This window comes from Neolamprologus brichardi, chromosome 11 (genome assembly GCF_056152115.1).
Source record: "Neolamprologus brichardi isolate AB-2024 chromosome 11, ASM5615211v1, whole genome shotgun sequence".
In the NCBI taxonomy this organism is placed as follows: domain Eukaryota; kingdom Metazoa; phylum Chordata; class Actinopteri; order Cichliformes; family Cichlidae; genus Neolamprologus; species Neolamprologus brichardi.
The window spans coordinates 13,246,944-13,269,405 of NC_142114.1; the positions used below are offsets into that span (position 1 = coordinate 13,246,944).

The 22,462-nt window shown below is 37.1% G+C and overlaps 1 protein-coding gene across 1 annotated transcript; it reads right to left on the minus strand.

The window, feature by feature from the left end:
- Positions 1-169: 169 nt before the first annotated feature.
- On the minus strand, positions 170-21,438 carry LOC102792896 (complement C4-B-like). The gene is made up of 41 exons (XM_035912305.2): positions 21,349-21,438; positions 20,908-21,085; positions 20,608-20,779; positions 20,427-20,497; positions 20,208-20,296; positions 20,044-20,126; positions 19,854-19,941; positions 18,850-18,967; positions 18,596-18,737; positions 17,606-17,718; positions 17,367-17,519; positions 17,116-17,283; positions 16,830-17,021; positions 16,140-16,283; positions 15,920-16,043; positions 15,572-15,643; positions 15,271-15,483; positions 15,049-15,160; positions 14,727-14,797; positions 14,503-14,642; positions 14,181-14,396; positions 14,042-14,096; positions 13,875-13,964; positions 13,583-13,789; positions 12,587-12,671; positions 12,221-12,416; positions 11,994-12,089; positions 11,445-11,607; positions 6,664-6,845; positions 6,376-6,534; positions 6,221-6,280; positions 6,058-6,148; positions 5,816-5,981; positions 5,646-5,730; positions 3,886-3,960; positions 3,711-3,813; positions 3,534-3,623; positions 1,233-1,331; positions 1,043-1,126; positions 757-889; positions 170-679 (listed from the first exon to the last, which is right to left on the minus strand). Exons 1-41 carry the CDS (start codon positions 21,411-21,413, stop codon positions 541-543), a joined length of 5,082 nt encoding a protein of 1,693 aa, XP_035768198.2. The 5' UTR covers positions 21,414-21,438; the 3' UTR covers positions 170-540.
- Between the last annotated feature and the right edge of the window lie 1,024 nt (positions 21,439-22,462).

Here is a 22,462-nt window from a genome sequence, read left to right on the forward strand (position 1 = left end):
TGATTATCACCCAGTAGGCAGACTGAGGTCAGATGGAGGCAGGAAGGATACTCACCCAGCTCTAACTGCCCTCCTGATGTTGATCCTGCTCCCTCTGATTGCGTGCTTGTCAGCGTAACAGCAGCTCTCTTCTAAATCTGTGCGCTTGGTAACTAAATAATGAAAATTAGTGGTCTTTAATAGGCCTCAAGGATCTGTTAACTTTTAATGGTAGAGTAACCTGTGAGAAGCCTTTGAGTGATGTCATGATAAAACATAGGTTTTTACCTTTGCTGTTTCACAAAAGGTTAAAAAGGGAATGTCCAGAATTTTGACTTTTTGAATGCAGGATATTTTATTAAAGCAGTTTAGAAGGAGCAAAGGAAAAGCCAAATCACTAGATATATGCAGAACATGCATGTGTAATTATGTGATGTGGTAGTAGAATAAGCCAAAAAGTAAAAGCAACAACAGAAACTCATATCATTCATGCTAACTTTGTATCTGATGGGAAATTCATTTAACTGACTTGCATGAAAATGAAAATGAGAGCAGGTTGCTTCACTGTCTGCAGCCATCCACCTTGTACTCATCTACAAACTTATCAAACTCCTTGCAAACATATTTATTGACACTTGTACTACATTCTACTGAAGGCTTCTTTTCAACCCACGTGTTTGATTCCAGCAGATACTGCATCCTATAAAAAGAAAAAATGGTTGACCAGAGAATCATTTTACGAAAACACACTTTCCTTAATATCACTGACATACTCACATTCCACTTGAATCTTTTGTGGTGCCATCTTTGCCCATGATGAGATACTGTTTTTCCAAGTGTAATTTTCCTTTGCAGTGAACCCTCTTAGCAAACACTCGGACTGAGTTCTCACTCACTGACACATCGTTATCTAGCAGAAGGATTAGACTCAATAAATTATATTCATTATAATCGTAATATTTAAAGAAAGCTTTTTAATAAACATAATGAAACATACAATACAACAGTTTTAGTTGTATTCAGTTTTACAGCATCTTATAAGGCTTGTAGTTAGTTCACTTACTTGATCTGAGAACGTCAATTACAGAAGTAGTGTACAGCTCAAAGTTACTCTTCACAGAAATGCTGGAGACCTCAACAATGTATGCTGGAAAACAAAACAAAAAAAATGCTTAATATGATTAATATTTAAAAATCATAATAGCAGACCGTTATTATTTGATGCAAATAAATGTTTTGTTTAGAATACACACCATAATCTACGATAGGGAAGAAGCAAGCATGTTGGACACGGTTAATCTTCCTAATTCTTCTTCTTCGATTGAATGTATCTTGTAGTTTATGACAAGGTCCTATAAAAAGATGAATGAACATGAGTGAGTTTTCAATTATACATCAAACTAATAAGGCACTGGAATGCTTTTATTCACAAATACTTGTCAGAATGTGTACATATTAAGCTAATTGCTTTCAAACACTATCTAATATTCATTGATAGATGTCATTCATTCATTGTTTGCATGATAATCGAATACACAGCAGGGTGATTTTACAGTCATGATGCATTTTGGGTTTAAATCAATATTTCTCATTCATAGACAACAGTAACATTCACAGACGGTCAGTATATATTACTGCATATACTATATTACCAGTATAGTAAGTATTCATTTACCCATCCAAATCATTAAATTCAGGTGTTCTTCCATGGTCACAGGTATCTAAAATCAAGTACCTAAGCATGCTTCTGCAAACATTTGTGAACAAATGGTTCGCTATCAGGAGCTCAGTGAATTCCAGCGTGGTACCATGATAGGATGCACCTGCCCTTGCAGCTAACTATTCCAGAGTCAAGTGTTGGTATTATAAGTGGAAGCGATGGGAAATAACAGCAATTCAGCCACAAAGTGGTAGGGCAGTCAAATCACAGTGTGGGGTTGGCAGATTTTGAGGCATGAGTGCACAGAGGTCGCCTGATTTCTGCAGAGTCAGTATCTACAGACCTACAAACTTCATGTGGCCTTCAGGTTGGCATTTCTCAAGCTTCTCGTGCTCTTCCTCCCTGATGTAGCTATCACTTGGTATAGCTAGATCTATTGCTGCAGCCATCTTCCTCTGCTTCTCCACTACTACTTTGTCCGGCTGCTTAGCCATCACCAGTTTGTTAGTCTGATAGGATCTTAGCTTGGTTATTCTCAGCTGCCTTAGGGGGCACATCACATTTTGACCTCAGGTCTTACTCAGCACAGATGTTCCAGTACAGACACTTTGGTTATGGTAATCCTGTTCAGGGAGGTTGCTGTGGGCTGCTTTTAGACCCACTAACCACTAAGCATTGTTGTTATGTGTTGCATCCTTCTCCCATATGTCTTTCTAGTTTCCCTCCATTTCCAGGCTGAATGGGGCTGTTCTCATATTGTTCCCCTGCCACTGGGAGTACTCCTTGAATGGTTCAGTGGAGTATAGCTGGTTTATTCTCCTGCTTTCTATCTCTGTGTTCTACCTCATCAAGGGGTTAGCCAAGGTTGGGATCATTTTTTTGGCAGGCCTCGGATTACTTCTTAGACCCTAACTGACCTTTATCTTGACCTCTAGTCTCCTTATCCATACAGGGTACTGCTCCTTGTGGCCCTTCATCTTGTAGCCAAGTATCTGAATGATAACTGTTGCTGTGATATAGATCACCTGGTTGATTTCAGTGATGGTCACAGTAGGGATACTCTGTAACTCTGGATTAAATCTTATGGTAGACGTTCAGAGTTTTGGTACTCATTCATGGAGGGTCCAGCTTAGCCAGGATCTTCTCTTTCAGGTCAGTTGCTCTGGCTTTTAATGTACCTGTTTTTTCTTGATACCTGATCTCAGTGTGTGGGGATGATGATATCTCCCTCCTAACCTGATATCCTGATTCTCCCTTGCTATAGCATTTGTGTTGTATCTCATCAATCTCTAGTTGCAATAGCAGTTGCTTCTTGAAAATGTTGGAACACTGAGCTACCAGTGTTTTGAATGTTAGTCTAGATGAAGAATTCATCGGTCCCATATCCTCTTTCACTAGGGTTACATGTATAGTAGCGTTACAGCTGTTCTCTATTATCATCCCTTATCAACTTATGCTTTGTCCTAGTAGCCTAATTCTCATCAGTATGCCCTGGTACCTCAACACCTGACGCACACCTTGTTAATTCTGGAGACATCTGAGCCACTATGGCTTTATTTATGTCTCGCTCATCTGATGTGGGTGTATTTAGGTGCACCTTTAATGAGCCCTGTGAAAAATTTCTTTCTTACATTAAATGAAAAAGGAGTTTCAACAGAGTCTGTGCAGCCCAATCACAAATATGGGCTAGGCTAGTGGTCTGTGTCAAAAGCAATTTAAAGAAAATTTCATCTAATTTTGAGTTATACTTTACAAACAGCACTGATAATAAAATAAAGATAGTTTCAGCTGAGATAGTTAAATTAATTTGACTGTTTCAGTGTTTTCCAGATTTAGATGTTTCAGATTAGACAGAGGCCCTAATAAAGATTGAACAGTAAAAGTATTTTCCTACTTTCTGCGCATTGACACACGTCCTCTGAACACAACGTGGAGACCATCTTGCTTCTTTGTGGTGCAGAATAGAACACAGTACACTTTCGATCTGCAGGAAAAACACAAATAGTCCTGATAATAAAATCCCTTCTTTCCTAACAAATACATACAGAAATTTCTGAAATGAAAATCTTACTTGGTTCGTAATAATCATAGAACGAGGCTGGAGCAGGCTGTAGAAGACCAACCGGTACCTGCTGTGTAGCTTCAAAACTAATACATTCCTCAGGTTTAAAAAGCTACAGAGATTTAAAAAATGTTTCAGCGTTGGCCAAGTACAATTATTGTATATAATTTGAATTCAGCAGTACCTCATTGAAGTAGAGCAGAACTTTTCCAAAAGACTCCTCAAAATGGGAAATGTATTGCTCAGATGGCTCCATTAGCTAGAGAAGACAAGAATTAATTGATTCTACGTTATAGCAAAAGGGAAGTTTCTGAAGTTTACCTTTGATTTCCTTTTATTCCTTTGTATTTTATCTATTCATGTCCATGTGTGTTATCTTTCCATTTAGTTATTTCCCTTCCCTTTTCCTTCCCCAGCTGAAAGTGATGTGCTGGGAGTCCAGTGTTCTCACTGGTTCTAGTGAGCCTCGACCTCCCAGTGGGGTAACAGACTTTTGCAAATATGTGATGTCTTGATTAATCGAGCAGATATTTGAAGTTTACACAGCTACATTCTCGCCTGAAAATATCTTAAAGGTTTATTTTGTGAACCAGAAAGAGTAATATTAAAACTAAGTAGCTGCCGCCATTTTTAGAAACTGGAATTGGTTGGGCGCGCTATGAATTCTGGGATAGGTTGGGCCACAAAGGATACACCCAACCAATCTTTCAAATCAGGGAAAATGAAGGACGCATTTGTCTGCCCCATTTGGTGCATCCTTCGAATTGGGATGGCCTTCGTCGCCTGGCTGTGACGTAATCGGCCTTCAAATGTGGCCTCCAAAGGATGTGGCCTAGGAATTGGGACGCAGCTAATATATGGTCTTTTGTTTGATCATATGAAGCTTTTCTCCTTCTCTGACAAGCATCAATGAGAAACCTTGATTATTACAGAATGGAACTTCATTCCTTGCTTCTTTTTTCTGCTAGCTGTAAGATGTTTCAAAGCAATTTTATGGCTATAGGCCTAAAGAAGCTTTGTTCTTGTTGATTGTCAGTTTAAAAATAAGTGTATTTGGAGTTTTGAAATCTGTGTTTATACTGCCTGTGTCCAAATGCAGCTAAAAAGGCTAAAACGTTACTACATGCCAGACAAAATGATTTAAACACCTTGATTCACAGAATCACAGAATATTAAACATATCCAGGTGTTACCATTTGTTCCTAAAGTGCAAGTGGTACTGATAAAAAATGACACAAGAAATATATCACATGACGCAAACACATGATGCCTCTTTCATGTGAACATGATGGCATGATGATCATAGCTTGTTATACATCACACCCCAGTCACCCTCTATTTGAACTTTTGTTAAGTTCATGCATGTCTTTGCATTCTCTACTGAGCTACAGTTTTTACTTCCTGCTTTAGTTTGATAGTCCTTTGTCTCTTCTGCTTTGTATTTAGTTTTACTTTCCAAGTTTTCTTGTTACTGATTAGCTGTGGTACACTCATGTTTCCACTCCTCCCTAATTGCCCTTTTGTGTCTGAGTGTACTTAAATTGTTTTACTGTTGTTTGTGTTTTACTGTTGTGTTCACTACATGTTCTATGCTAGTTTTAGTTTATTTGGAGTTTGCTATCAACCAAAAAGGTTAACTTTTTGCTTACATCTGTTTACCTGTAGAGTCTGCTTTTGGGCCCTCACTCCTCCAAAATATGACATTATTTGTCTGAACTTTTGCTGTTTATAATTATTGGACTTTAAGTATTCGTTGACTGCAGGACTGATTTGTGCCCTAATAATAATGACTTGTTTTATTATGTGCCCTTTATTTCCTTTGATATCAGCATCCAGATGTGACAACCAGGACCACTGGTGACTAAAACAGATGTGGTCCTCCCTTGCTCCTGCTGAGCAAGCAAGGGAGACAGTGATGAAGAGTAAGAAAAGACACCCACTAACCCTCTCCAAAGTTCTAGTTTCAGCCTTAAATCCACTCAGTAATATGATGTCAGCAATGGCCATTCCTGTAAGATTGCTCTTCTGCCTATGGCCACGGAAAGGAAAAGAGAGTTCTTTCTTTTATGTATATTAATAAATAATAAATGTAATGTGGATTTTTTTCAACTAACCTGACACAGACAGTGTAGGTAACAGCCTCTTTTGGACTAATGTTGTCAACAGTTCTCCTGTATCGGATGTGAGCATCAGACCCCTCAATGGATGTTCGTCCCAGGTCTTCTTGGTCTTGTTTCTCATCATCGTAGTCATAGTATTCATAATTTTCTAATATCGGAGCTAGATAGACAAAGATTAATGTAAGTGTGTGCCTTTTATCAGTAGTTGTGATTTGTTAGCAGTTACAAAAGCTCACCAGTGTACTTCACTTTCCCTTCCACTCTGACACTGATTGACAGATGTTCACATTCATCCTTGGGTTCCAATAAATGGTAAGCCTTAACAATCTGCAAGGGACATTTAGAGTCAATTATAGATCTGATTCATAATATAAAAACAAAGAAGTGAATCCAACATACTTTAAACTTAATTTCTCCTTTTCCAGTCAGATTTGCAGTGATTTTGTTCCCTGTAAATTTCTAGAACAACAGACACAAAAAAATGTATTTAGAAAGAAATTCAGAATGGGATTTAATCTTATATAGATATGTCTGAGTGCATTGTTTTATGATACCTTCAAGTCAGTTTCCAATCTTTCCTTCTTATTTTCCAGTTGAAGTGTTACAATTTCATTCCTTGTTGGGGATGTGAACTCTGCTTTCATTCTTGTTTCAGAACTGGCAGATTTCTTTAGCTCATACTCCGCGAGGGCTTCCAGGGCCACGAGGGTATCCTGGGAATGGTAAGAACTTATTAATATAATATTTAATATCTCTACTCTGATGGTGAATATATGATGTCAGACAAAAAGGGAAACAGGAGCTCCATTCAAAGATGTACTCTTTGGCTCAAGCCTAATCACCTGTGTTGACTTGAAGCCTCCATAATAGTTTTCTTGGGAGTTTAACCAGCAGGCTATTTCATCAGCCTCTTTCACATGCCCAAGCAGAACTGCAGTTAGGAGAGCATAGGCTGTTGTCTCTACTGTGATAGCATCCACCTTTTGGTTATCATCAGATGGCCAGAAAGAACAGCCATCTTTCCCTGATAATTAAAGATGCATAAACAAATAAATCAAATAACAGCAACGAGTAATGTAATCATTAAACAATATAATGCTAAGTGATCCTTCTTTCCAGATATCCCAACTTTTCTCAGTTGATCATCCATTATTAGCAATATCAAGAAATTCAATTTAAATTACAGATGGCAACAGTGGATTGTACACTGATCACCCAGACTTTGTGCATTGAAGGTAAGTCCAGTCCAATCGAGTTCTCAGTGTTGGTGTTGTTCCTACATAATCATAATAATTTTGTTCCAGAGTAAACATTGGAACTGACCATTGACATTGTTTAAGCATTTAGCCAAGAAGTTAGTGTAACCTAGCTGAGAAAATTTCTTTTATTTTTCAAATTTCTTTCTTTCTCCCTTTTATTTGTATCAATGCATTTTCACACTTTTACTTGAAAAAATACTTGTTTTGAAAAGAGGTGCAATCCTCTCTCTAATTTTATTTTCCTGCTTCACAGATCGCGATGGGTGATACTAGTCTCATTTGTTTAGAAGCAATGCTCATCCCGCCTTCCAAGCAGAGGATCACCATCACGTATTAGCTAGGTCTTTTGCACTTTAAGAAGTAAACAAGACAGGCTGCAGACAGTCCATGCTGAACTAGGGGTCTTCTTGTTGATAGGAGCATGAGCTAGAGAGGCCGTGTGACTGTGTTCCTTGCTATGTTCGCGATGATACCTCATCTTGTATTTATTTTGGTGTCTAAAAAGCAGCTTGAACTGATTCCTGGATTTTCTCCGGATGGAGATGGCGAGCTGGTGCCCAGACTGAACTGAACCCTTGTTAAAGAACTTCATTCTTTTCTACCGAGAAACACCAAAGTGGTAACAAAACAATAACAGAACTGAAATAAAAAGCAATCTTGACTTGACTAATGACCAAAAGGACAAACTGAAATATTGAGCTCAATAGGACTTTGTTTTTGGGTTTTTTTTGTTTGCTTTGTTATGACAGCTTATTACTTGGTATTGTTGAAATTGTAAATTGTATCTTTTGTGTATCTTTTTCACTTGCATTCACCTCAGTCCCTGTTGTAATCCTGTCAAGCCTAGTAACTGGTCTATACTTTTGGCTACTTTTGGCTAAACTACTTAGCATGAGTCAGGGGTTACCTTAGCAAGGCAAGGCAAGGCAAGTTTATTTATATAGCACAATTCAACAAGGTGCTTTACAGAGACATTAAAAAATAAAAAGTGTGATTTTAAATTGATTAAAAAAACAGCAGATAAAAACAGAACAGTAGATAAAATCAGTAGTTAAAATGTAAGTTTTGAAATTTAAGCTTAAAAGTGTGGATTTGGTGCTTTATTCAAATGCAGCTGAGAACAGGTGAGTCTTCAACCTGGATTTAAATAAACTGAGTGTTTCAGCTGATCTGAGGCTTTCTGGGAGTTTGTTCCAGATATATGGAGCATAAAAGCTGAATGCAGCTTCTCCGTGCCTGGTTCTGACTCTGGGAACTGATAAAAAACCGGATCCAGATGACCGGAGGGATCTGGAAGGTTCATACTGGGTCAGGAGGTCACTGATGTATTTTGGTCCTAAACCATTCAGAGCTTTATACACCAGCATCAGAACTTTAAAGTCTATCCTCTGACGGACAGGCAGCCAGTGTAAAGACCTCAGAGCTGGACTGATGTGGTCCACTTTTTTGGTCTTAGTGAGGACTCGAGCAGCAGAGTTTTGAATGAGCTGTAGATGTCTGACTGATTTTTTTAGGCAGACCTGTAAAGATGCTGTTACAGTAATCAAGCCTACTAAAGATGAATGCATGGACTAGTTTTTCCAGGTCCTGTTGAGACATCAGATCTTTTATCCTTGAAATATTCTTGAGGTGATAGTAAGCTGATTTTGTTATTGTCTTAATGTGTTTTTCTAAGTTTAGGTCTGCATCCATCACTACACCCAAATTTCTCGCCTGGTTTGTGGTTTTTAGGTGTATAGATTGAAGTTCGCTGGTGACCTGTAATCGTTTTTCTTTGGCACCAAAGACTATTACTTCAGTTTTGTTTTTGTTTAGCTGGAGAAAATTGTGGCACAACCAGTCATTAATTTCCTCAATGCATTTACCAAGAGCCTGCACAGGGCCTCGGTCTCCTGGTGACATTGTGATATATATTTGTGTGTCATCTGCATAGCTATGATAGTTTATTTTGTTGTTCTTTATAATCTATGAAAGTGGGAGCATGTAAATGTTAAACAGAAGGGGTCCCAAGATGGAACCTTGAGGAACTCCACATGTGATACTTGTCTGCTCAGATGTGAAGTTACCTATTGATACAAAGTATTTCCTGTTTTATTTCCATGTTTTGAACCAGTTTAGTACAGTTCCTGAAAGACCTGCCCAGTTCTCCAGTCATTTGAGTAATATGTTGTGGTCAACTGTATCAAATGCTGCACTGAGATCCAGCAAAACTAAGACTGACATTTTTCCACTGTCTGTATTCAGACATATGTCATTAAACACTTTGGTCAGAGCGGTTTCAGTGCTGTGGTTCTGTCTAAAACCTGACTGGAAGGCATCATAGCAGTTATTCTGTTTTAAGAAGTAATTGAGCTGTTGAGAAACTGCTTTTTCAATGATCTTACTTAAAAATGGGAGATTTGAGATCGGCCTGTAGTTGTTCATTTGTGTCTTGTCAAGATTGTCCTTTTTCAGTATAGGTTTAATTACAGTTTTTAGTGGTTCTGGAAACACACCTGACATTAAAGAAAAGTTGACAATCTGTAACAGGTCTGACTCCAAAGTCTTTGAGACCTTTTTGAAAAAACTTGTTGGCAGGACATCTAAACAGCCAGAGGAGGAGTTCAGTTGACCTAAGATGTCCTCCAGGTCTTTGCTGTTAATAGGGTGAAACTGTTTGATGGTGTTTAAACAGTTTTTCAGTGGACACAGTACATATTCTGGATCTGCTGTTGATGTACCAATTGCTCGTCTAATCTTTTGGATTAGTCATTGGTCGAATGAAGTTCAGCTGCCACTGACACAGGAGGGTTTGTTAGCCTGTCAACTGTAGAAAATAAGTCCGAGCATTATGACTGTTTTTGGTGATGATGTCAGAGAAGTAGGACCTCCTTGCACTCCTCAGTTGTAAATTATAATTGTGAAGTTTCTCTTTATAGATGTCATAATGAACCTGGAGGTTTGTTTTTCTCCATCTGGGCTCAGCTTTCCTACACTCTCTTTTTTCATTTTTCACCAGTGTAGAGTTTCTCCAGGGAGACTTTTTCTTTCCAGAGATAATCTTCACCTTAATGGGAGCAATAGTGTCCATTACATTTAACATTTTAGCATTGAAGCTATTGACGAGCTCATTGACTGAACCTCTGGACAGGTCAGGTGTTAAGGGGAAGACCTAGTTAAATATCTCACTACTGTATTCAGTTATACACCGTTTTGTGATCACTGCTGTTGATATATTTGTGTGGGCTGAAATTTTACTTTCAAAGAAAACACAGTAATGATCAGACAGGCCCACATCAGACACAGTAACCTTTGAAATGCTCAGGCCCTTGGAGATCAGTAGATCAAGAGTGTGTCCTCTATTATGTGTGGCCTCTGTTACATGCTCAGTCAGCCCAAAGTTGCCCAGAGTGTTACTCAGGTCTTTAGTCCCTTTGTCCTGAGGGTTGTCCACATGGATGTTAAAATCCCCAACAATAATTACACAGTCGAAATCAACACAGATCACAGACAGCAGTTCACTGAGATCATTAAAAAAGTCTGTGCAGTATTTGGGAGGCCTGTAAACATTAAGAAACACAACTTTGGATGGGGCCTTCAGCTGTAAAGCCACATATTCAAAAGACTGAAAACTTTCAGGAGATAGCTGCTTACATTGAAATGATTCATTAAATAAGACAGCAACCCCTCCTCCTCTCCTGCTCACCCTGGCCTCACTGATAAAACTGTAGTTAGGAGGGGTCGTCTCGATGAGAACAGCTCCACTGTTACTTTGGACCAACCAAGTTTCAGTTAAAAACATAAAATCAAGGCTGTGCTCAGTGATTAAATCTTTAATTAAAAATGTTTTCCCAGCTAAAGATCTAACATTTACTAAAGCCAACTTAAGTGTTTTAGAGTGTTTGGGAGCAGTCTGTGGCACACAAGGTATGTTTACTATATTTAAAGATCTTTTAGAGTGCTGCTCTCTGTGTTTTGACCAGGCCACATGTCTCCTTCTAATACCTAAAAGTACAGAAATTTTAAAACCTGGGTCCCAGCTTCTCCTGGGAAAAGAAGCAAAGCATTTAAAGAGCAAAGAGAGGAAGCGCCCACACTCACAAAAGGGGGAGGAGCAAGCCTAAAGTTGGGTGGCTAACACCAAACCTAACTTGATCATTTATTTATTATACTATATAACTTATTAAATAAATCACTTAAAATGCTTACCATTTGTTCCAGAAAAGAGTTCTACATAACGAAGGGAATTTGTTTTTCTTTTTCCCCATATTTCAAAGCAATGACATCACAACAATATGGCTGGTTAGTTGCAATTTTGATCCCGGACTAACATTATTATGGTGATGCAGAAACAGCCTTAACATAAGAATATCAGATACACCTACTTTTAACAGCCCCTGCTTGAAGTTTTGCCCATGTACGTGAATGATCTGTTCCTTCTGGCAGGCACACTGAGAGGCAATAGGCTGTAATGGCAATGGCATAGGGATGCTGAAGCTCCGCTAGGTGTGATAGGAGATATGATGTCGATCTCAAAATACTTGCTTCCTAGCGGCAGAATAAAGAATAAGTGAAAAAAAAATTAAAAGTTCCAATGCAAATTATTAATTGCCATTTATAAGAGAAACATCATAATGATACAAACATGTTGTACTGGGAGATATTATTATTTAAATTAAATTTTATCATTCCAACTTTTGATGACGTTCTGCTTTCTTCATTTTTCTGATCAATAGTGTTTGAAATTTGATCATAAAATAAACTTCTGTTAAGTGTATTTTTGTATTTGATGAATCATCAGAGTTATCAGGATTCATCCTCGGTGCAACTTGACTCTTAATATTTTAATTAGCTTTTGAGATGATTGACTACATTGCCCCACTGTCACTGCTAATAACAGTTTGCACAGACAGTAGGTTCAAATATCAACTTACCACATCATTTCGCACTTCAAGCTGGAGGAATTCAAGGGACCGGTACAATGCAATAGTCATAAACGCAGTCATGGATGCATCTTGGTTTTTGCCTTTCTACATTAAACACACAGAAACAGTAGTGTGCATTCAAATGTATGTACTTCAGATTTATCTATAAAAATCTGATACTGGGTTTACATATAGGCCAACATGCAGACCATGTTCTAACTTTTGAGAGAAGTTACCAGGACTCCTCTGTGTATCACAGGATTTGGATCACTGAACGACCCATCCTGAGTATTCTGTATTTTGAGCAGGTATTTGACTGGTTTCCTGATATTTATTTCTGGCACAACTTTATTAATTCGACCCTGTAGTCCAAAAACTGCTGTTTGGCGTTGTGCCACCAATGAAAATATTTTCACTACAAGGGCAGTCACCCTGAGAACAAAAGAAGATAAACAAGTGAAAAGAGCATATGGAAAAGTTTGTTTAATAGTCGTACAGAGTAAAAATGAAGAAAATTTGTTTTTATGTGACACTGTGACAGTAACAACCAAAAAACAACAGAAATTGAAGAAGTAATAATAATAATAATAACAAATACTCACCAATTACTGCTGTGTGGCATTGTATAGAATGAACCATAAGATCCATCAGCTTTGGTTCCCCATTTTGTCATAACCCACGTATAGCCTGATTAAATATATATACAATGTATGTATATAATATTTACAACATTTCAGTTACACCAGACAACATATTCAATCAACCAGCCCAACCTAATTTTCAGTGCCACAGATCAATATTATATATATTATTTGTTATTTTTAATGGAAACTGAAGAAGAGAACATTTGAAAAAAAAAAGAACTGGTTGAGAACCAAAATAGTTGATTTATAGGGTTTAAAAGACAGAGTTCTTCACCTGATCCAGTAAAAGAATGCAGCACAATATTAACTGTGTTTGTGTCACATCATAAGTCTTGTTACGTAATTAATTTATTCAGTTAATAAATGTTTCAGGGGCTGTGGCAGGAAATGTCATCCAATTGCTTCACAATACCGGGTGCTAACAAGAGTATATGTAGTGGATTTTTTCCTCATGGTGCATCTATAAAAGTAAAATTCGTTCTACTTTATAAGCCTACTTTAGAGAGGAACACCTATAATAGGGAGATGTGTAGTCTCTCATTGAGTCTTGTTTACGCTGGGGGTGACATTACAAATATGTTGCTGTGACAACAGAGAAACCAATAACATAATGAAGAAAAACTTAATCCAGCTAAAAAGTACTCATTCACATTTGGAGAATGGCCACTAGTACAGCCTCATGATGTTTTCTCTGTATGTATTATTGTAGGGTCTACCTTACAATATAAAGCATCTTGAGATGTGAGGTGCATGAGATGAGGTGCTTTATAAATAAATAAAATTGAAATTGAGTTCCTTTCTTTCTTTCTTTTTTTTAAAAAAAAGTATTTTTTAAAGACATAGAATGGATTCAAGAGATAAGCCAAAACTATTAGAAATTACAATTACAAACATCCTCAATAAATAATAAAGATGTAGTTATACAAGGAATTAACTGTTCTGGTGTGTACCTACCATGCTCAATTTTATTAAGAGCATCATCTCTGCTTCCAGGAGGCAGCTCAAGCCACTGATTGCTCAAGTCAAGGTACCGGACGGCTAGAACTGTGGGAGCCAGTCTTGACATTGTCTGCTCTAAACATCCAGTTGGCAAAACGATCATCTTAGCAATTTTTTCAGGAGAAAGAAGTTTTCGTGCAAATGAACTGCCAAATCCCTTCCCTGTTAGACGAGAACACTGGAAAGGTAAGAGTCCAACTATTTACGAACGTCTGTGAGTTGTATGTCTGTGTCTCTCAGTGTCTACCTTCTAGTGAAACAAATATATTGGAGCTGGAGTCAGGGACTGTGTCATCTGGTAAGGATCCATCAATGATCAAGGTCTTTGAGCTTCTCCCTATCATAACAAAAGTAAGCTGATATAAAGATAACATCTGACATGAAGGTTTTACTGAGAAATACCAAATCACTCACCATCTAAGTTAAGGACTATGGTTTCTTCTTCTTCTCTCTTTTCAAATCCTTCCATCTATAACATAAGATGCCTTGGTTTGGATTGTTAATTACTATAAAAAACATTTCATAGAACGATAAACTAATGCATTTCACTCACCTGCACATTCAAAGTTTTTTCTATTGCATCTATTCCGAAGCTATTCTCCATATCATAGAGACGTATTTTGATGGGTATTGAACCAGCGACCATGGGCACAGCAGAGAAGGAGACAAACTGAGAGGATTGTGGTTTAAGAGTAATGTTAACGTAAGATGAGGTGGTGGCTGAACCAGGAGAGCAAAGTCCTTCAGTTTGTTCCATGTGCACTGCCACCTGTGAACATGCAGGTGTCCAAGAAGACAAAAAAATCTTTACTTATTCCACACAAAGTAGTTACTGTTTCCAGTGACACTCAGCACTGATGTTGAGGTTAATCTACCTGCAGTTCGGAGTCATCATAGTTGTAGATAACAGGTGAAACCGACAGCTGCTCAAATTTTTTCACAAATGAAGGCAGTCTCAGAGACACAAATGACCTCTTAAAGGCTCTGATCTCAAGTGGCTTAACGACACAGAAACCTGAGTGAATAGAAGTAAGTTGCAGTTAAGGAGCTCCTGTCAAATATCTGTGATGTGTTTATAAAAGCACAGAGTTATTATTACCGGTGGATGGAGATAATGTGACAACCTGAATCTCCCATGTGGTGATGGAATCAGGAAGGAGCAATGAGTAGCTACAAGAGTTTTTGATGAAGACAAATCAAATTAAATCAAATCAATCAGACAAATGACGCAGTTTATACTGGGGTTCAAAGATATGCTGCTTAGGTGAAATAATCACACTCACAGTATTCCCAGCAACACCAATAAAGATGAGTACATAGACATAATTACTGCATAGTGTAATTATGCATCTAACCACTGTATTTGACTGGAAATGAAAAAAATGAAATATGTTTATTAACGCTACATTAAAAATGCTTACGTTCTTTTGTTGGTGACTTCAAATTCTACAAATTCAAAGCTTGGGGGAAAATATCTTCGAATGTATTGAGACGTGTCCAAGAAGAACTCTTCGATATCATCAGCGGTTGCAGCTGAAAACAAAACAAAACAAAAAGACAAACAAACAAAAGTTCATAGTCAAACTTTGATAACCCATTAAAAGCTACTGAAGTTGATCTTTAAAGTGTCATTTTTATCTCACTCCTGCCAAATCCTTTTTGGAGTTCTTCTTGGATCATTTTTTGTCTTAGACGCTCGGCTTCAAGGCAGCACCTTAAAAAGACTTCAGCACAAGTTGGATTTTTTTTCACTAGAAGGACCCGATCTGCTCTTTCCCGACAAGTTCGTTCCATCGGGATTCGAGAAAATCCATGAACACAACACTCTTGCAGGCTTTCTTCTGTGTAGTTCAGTTCTAAAAGGAATGAGAAAAGACAAATGATGCACTTTCAGGAGGTATTTTTGTTATAAGACTAACATTTTCAATACCACAATCCTCTTACTTAAGGTCATCATTTCCTGTTCAAGGTCCACTGAGCGTCTTTGTCGCACAGATGGTGAAGCACAGCCAAAGTCTGAATGTAACAGAAACAGTCAGCATACCTTATACATTTGCTCAACAGTAGCTTTATTTTAACTTTCAGCTTTTGTCTATTTAAAAAATCCTTGTTGCTTTTTAAGGTCAACAGGGCCCATATTACAAGAATAACACAATAGTGGTGTGTAATCAGCACTTCCTAAGACTTTTTTGAACCCATATTTTGGATAACTGTCTATTCCAGCAGACAACCATATTATTTGTTTATTTGTTATTTTAGTATTTTCATTTAAAATGTTAATTTTTCTCTTACGCCTTCTCCATACAGACAGATCATTAGATACAGCAGCCAAGCCAGCGTCTAATAGAACTGATGCTGAGTCAGGTCCTCCACCATAGGAACAACCCAGATCATATGAGTTCATAGTAGAAAATACCTGACAAATAAGAAGAAAAGCTTAGACTTACTACTATGATTACCTATAAATGACAAAAAATACCATAAGTATGAAAGTAGTGTGTGAGACTGTAACCTGTTTGGGTGTGAGTTTATTGTCAGCATTGAGAGCGTAGAAGGCCTTATCCACAGCCAGCAAAGCCACTTTTGCTCTGTTCCCATGTAGATCAAAGTTTATCTTTGATTGTGTGTTAGGTGCAAATGGACCTATGGGTTGTACCTAAATTAGGACATTTAAGATATACAAGGATTAATTTTTATATTTTCATTATTTTATGTTCAGTCAAGGAAAATTCAAATAGTACTTCTAAAACCAAAATCAAATAAATATATCAATATAAATACATGTAGACAGGGGTAAATCTAAATTTAAATATATGCTATGTTTGTACACTTCCATTAGTTAAATATTTGTATGTAATGACACTTCCTGTGTGTGTGTGTGTGTGTGTGTGTGTGTGTGTGTGTGTATGTGTGTGTGTTGGAGTGGGGGTGTTATATATAAAAATATAAATGATCTAAATGATCATTGGAACAATTTATTAACCCCTTAAAAATAAGAGGAAATTACATAGATAACACTAATATTCATAGGACATATTACAGTGTCCTGTAATGTTCTTGTCCAAATACTTATGGAAGTTATAGGTTAACGAACAATAAAAAAGGATCCAAATTAATGAGAATGAACAGACTTAAGCGCACACATTTGAAATAGTTTTGCTTTCTCTCTCGTGCTGCACTTTTATCTGTTCTGTTTACTTACCTTGACATTTAGCTCACATTCATCCCTGACATCTACCCACACTGAATCAGCTATGACGTGACCGTTAGTGTTGTGATAGTAGCCAATCACACGGAACGATGGAACCATATTATGTGTTATCTGCAGTCGGTGTTTAGCTGATATACCAAGTGGGAGTGAGCCGGTGTTTACTACAATTCCCCGGCTTAAGACCTGAAACAAAGACAATTAAAAAGTGTTTAATCAAGACAAAATGCTGCTCCTTTATGAGAATACACAATATTGCATTTAGTCAGATATTTCTGACCATGTAGTGTATATATCCACTGCGTGGGCTGTTGATGGTGTTGAATGTTATGGTAAGGAATTCATTCACAGAGTAGATCCTGCTGGTTAAAGTCATGTAAAGGTAGCTGTCATGTTGAGAGGAAGCACGTCGTATTATTTTTCTCTCTCGTAATCCATTTGTAGAAACCTGTTGGAGGCAGATGAACAAACAGTTAAAACTGGAATCAAATCTGTTAAACATCACCTTTGAATAAGGTTGGGGATACTAACTTCAACTGTAATATCAGCTTTATCATGAACATTAAAAGTATTGAACAGTGCCCCCTCTTGATCAGTGGTGCCTTCCCAAGGCTGTGATGTTGGTAGATTAATATTTACTGGCACACCAGCTGCTGGAGAGCCATCTGGCAGTCTCATGAGCACCTATATAAACAACAAAGAAATGTGTTATATTAAAGATCATTACAGTAATTTGTGTAACTATTCCCATGTGTTAGTTTCAGACATACCACCACGTCCAGTGGATATCCAGGAATAAAATGAGATCGAGTTCGAGAGAGGTCTATCGTGTATTTGTGGGCGAAGATTCGCAGGTAAACTTCTGCCTCTTGTATTTCACCACCTAGGCCAAAAAAATGTACACAGTATTATCAAGAAAAATAAAAGGTCGCGTTAATATTTCTCCATGTCTTTGGCACATTGCAGTGGGTTTCACTTTAGGTTTTAGTTGTATTAATATTAACTGAATTATCATTCTAGTCATATTGTAGTGTAAGTTCTGTCAATTAAATTAAATTTTCCATATAAAGTAATATATAGTGTTTGCACAGTAGGACAGTCTACTTCCACTAAGTTTCAGTAATTTAATAGTTTCATGAGATTATATTCCATCTATCCATTTTTATAACTGCTTTTGCAGTTGTAATGAAAATGGATGGGTGGAACTAGGGTTATGCAGAGACTGTACCGCTCCCAGCTGACATATAGGTGAGACAGCGGGAAATATCTGGTGGTAACAGTATAACTTCTAGAGGCTAGAAATTTTTTAAAATCTTGTTTACATCAGAGTCTGCAAATATTTTTTTCTCAAAACATAACTGCTCAAATACATTTCCAGAGGGTTACCCACATGGTGAGACTGACCTCTAAAAGGACAATGTTTGAATGATATCAACACTGTCATATCTGCAGCTGTTGGTCTACTACTGTCCTTGTATGTTTTTTAGATGCTTTATTTATTTAATTATATCTTGCTTTACTGTGACTATTGTACATTGTAATTCCTAAACTACAGTATACTAAAGTAAAAGAGAAGCAGTATTTAGATTGGCTCGCATGTCCTGAATCTTGAATCTTTCACTCTAACATATTGTATGTGTAGGGTGTACTTACCTATTTACCTATGTATGTATGCCTACAAAGAACATTACTGATCAAATAACAACAATGAAACTACTGTTGAATAATTACAAATGGATGAATGTAAATATCTCCTTTACTTTGTATGTTGGTAACAAACACTCTTAAATAGAGTTGATCTCCATTTTCCTGCATCTTAGAGACAGTTGTGCTCAGCTGGTTCTGAAGTTTTGCATTTGTCTCATTTAACCAAAGAGAAACCTTTGCATTTCCATCTTTGACCTGCAACAAACAGTAAAGCTTTAAGAAATGCAACAATGCTGATTTACATTATGTTACTGATTTGAAAATTAGCAGAATTTTTTAATTTTGAATGGACTGTCTACATCCTCACCGAACCAGTCAGCTCTAGACCCTTGATAAAAGTGGTTTTCTGATCACCAGAGCCATCTTTTTTTACAACTCCAATTTGGCAGTGATAAGCTCCTTTAACTTTTTCACCATGTGTGTACCTAAAGAAGAAAAGCAAAGAAAGAAAGAAGGAAATATGATAGTAACATGTACACTTGAAGCATTCCTACAACTACCATATTTACAATTTTAACCGATTATCAATCAAGCAGAGGTCTTGGGTCTGGGTAATTGGTCACATAGGGTACAGATTTCCAGCTGAGCCTCGTTCAGGGCAGCTGCTGTCACCCTCAGCACATTCAGCGCAGTAGTTATTCTTGGGGCTTGGTACTCAGTCTTGAAGGTTGGGGATGATATCTCCTCCCTGACCTGACATCCTGGCTTCGCCTTTGTGTTGTACCTCATCAGTTTCTATTTGTGATAGAAGTTGCTTTAGAACGGCATGTTCTAATATCCTGTTGGGTCTCAGAGAATCCACAGGCCCCACATCCTCTTCATGTAACCCCTTCCACTGGGATTACTTGCAGCTCCCTATTCTTAATCACAAGAGACTCCACCCATCCTGCATCTCACCTGTTTGACCTACTGTCCTCTGGGAGGCGCTACAGGTCAATCCAAACCAGTACCAACAGACTCAGGAATGGTTTCTATCCACAAGCGATCTCCATACTGACCACATACACACAACCCAAACTCAAACATCAGCAACTGTCACAAGCATACAACACACACACAGCAACACACACAAGACAACGTGCAATATTACAGAACTAACTTTTAAAATGTTCATATTTTGTTTTTTTAGATTTGTTTTTATTGTATTTATTCATACATGCTACAACGGGGAGGTGTTTCTAATTTCGCTGAACATCCTATGTTTAATGACAGGATATGGGATCTGACTATTTTCAAGGTTTTTCTTGATATTAATTTGTAAAGAAAGCTTATCAGCAGAGTTATTTTAACGGAAAGAAAATAAGTACTTACATTGCTGAGATGGTGAATTGAAGCTCTTCATCAGTCAACAAAATGTATCTCTGATCCATTGCGATGTTCACATCAAAGCTTGGTAAAACTAGAGTTTTTTAACAATAAACAATTTTTCCGAGTCAAAAGATACTTTCAGTGAATTTTAAGAACAATATAAACTGTGTGAATCAGTTTATAGTAAACTTACTAAATTTCTGAACTTTAAACTCTCTGAAGGCAGCATTTGCTTCATCACCCTCATAGTGTGCAGTAATCTTCCACGTACCCGTTCTTTACGAACAACAAAATATAGTTGTAAGCGTCAACGTTGCTTGACATCTTCACTTTTATTCGAAATTTGTTGTAACCTACCGAGAGATTTCAGGTATGGGGAATGAGTCTTTATGTACTCCTCCCTTTGCAATCTTCATGATTTTCAGTATTTTATTTCCAGCAGCATTCTGTTATAGAGTGACCAAAACACAGACCAAGACAAGAAGGCAGGAAAACTGTATGTCTCTGTCTTTCAAAGTTATATTTCCAAAGATATATTTATAAAGAAAATATATAATATTAATAATTATAACTCACAATTACTGATATCTGGACAGGTTTCTCATGAGGCCTCATCGTATGGTCAAGAGTGAAGATTCTGTACTTCACTAAAAGAACGATAACATAAAAGGAATATAAAATGTCTTTTTTTTTTAAAAGGTTCACCGTTAGATAAAGTCTGTAGAATTGCTTCATTTTTTTTAAACTTTGTTTTTACCTCTGTCTGCTGGGTTATAAATTGGCTGAGCTGTCTGAATGAAGATGTAGCCTCTGTGTTTTGACACCAGAACCCTTGTTAACTTCCTGTTGGGTGTGAAGGATTGGCTCTCTGCCACGAGCATAACGTAAGAAGGAATTTGAGGCAATCTTAACAAATAATCCATGTTTAGCTGTAAAGATGTAAATTATAAAGTTAGGGCAAAGTGGGTAGTTGCTAGGCAACTGTTGTTGTGATTTGGTGCTATATAAATAAAATTGAAATGCCTGTATTGTTTACTTTCTGGTGAAGTTTGCATACCTTGAGCTCAACTAGTTCTGTCTTCTCTCTGCATGAAGCATTTCCCTTCTCAGACAAAATAGTATTAGAAGTCTCATCCTCCAGGTAGAGACTAACAGGTCTGTTACAAGTTTCCATCTGGACAAATACTTTCTCATTAACACCCACGTGAAACACATTTGGGGCTGAGATGATGAATCTGCACACAAAAATGAAAGATAGTGTTTGCTGCATCGTTCATTAATCTACTTCCCATTAAATGATTTTTCGATAACTATGCAATCTGCAGTGCTGCATGTTCAGTATTATCTATAACATGAACTCAAGTTGAGTCTTAGGAAAGATATATGGGAATACTAATACATGTAATTTATTTAATCTATAATGTCAATCTTCTATATAACAATCATAAATGAGTCAACATCGCATTAAAACATCACATTTAGTTCTTCCTAAATTTACCTGTTTTGTGCTGAACACTCCACGATCCATATTAGGAGCTGTATCAAAAAAATGTGGCACCTCATCGCGCAGCTTTGCCTGCTTTGCCGCTTTGCCTGCTTTGACACAGACTTTAGATTAACTGAGGTTTTGTTAGACATCCACCCCTGTATTTCACAACATTTGGATCTTATCAGTGCCCTCCCCCTGGTTTGTTTTTCCAGCTTGAGCTGAAAAACCATTTATTGCATCTTAAAGTGATAAAACTACATGTGTAGACACTCAAGACATAATATGATAACAGTTTAATACTACTAGATGTAGCATGTGTCCTAATGTGCGCATATGTGTAACGTACATGTGATTTCCATAGTGTGAACATTTTGGTGTTAAAAATATACTTAATCTGTACAGATTTACATAAAACATAGATTGTAATTTTGCATATTACAATAGACCCTCAGGCCAACATTTCTGAGCGCAAGATGTTTAATTTAAAAAAAAAAAATCCTTTTTATATCCCCTGCTTGGCTTGCTGGCTGGAAAGTGTTTATTCCTTTCTTTCACAATGTGTAACCATCTCAGTTCAAGCCAGATTTCCCGCATGTGATTTACAAGAAATCAAGTTCCCCCTCCCATACCTGTCACACTAAACAAATGGTTTATAAATGATTTACAAATAATCAGTTATGTTCATCATTATTCTTGGTAACAGCAGCCAGCTTCTTTTCTTTCAGCAAATCAGAGTATTTTTAATCTCTTATTAATAATAACTAAAGTGTCCCATTTAACACTGTACATGATCCATATTTGTGTATTGATCGTTCCCCTTTAAACAGCCAGTCTTTTGCAAATTGACTTTGAATTGAATTTGGTAATAATGACAAAGACAGAGATGATATCTAAAACTTTATTTTTCTACACAAACAGTTTGATAAAAGAAAATATTTCATTCATTATATATTTTCTAAGTCAGCAAAGCACATCGTGACATTCTATGTTAAACATCATTATTATAGTTATTAGATCAATTGAAGCTTTAAACATACAAACAATGGAATTAAATTAAAAGTTCAACTTAACATTAATGCAGCATTATATTCACTCGCACAAACGACTCTTGTGGAAATATAAA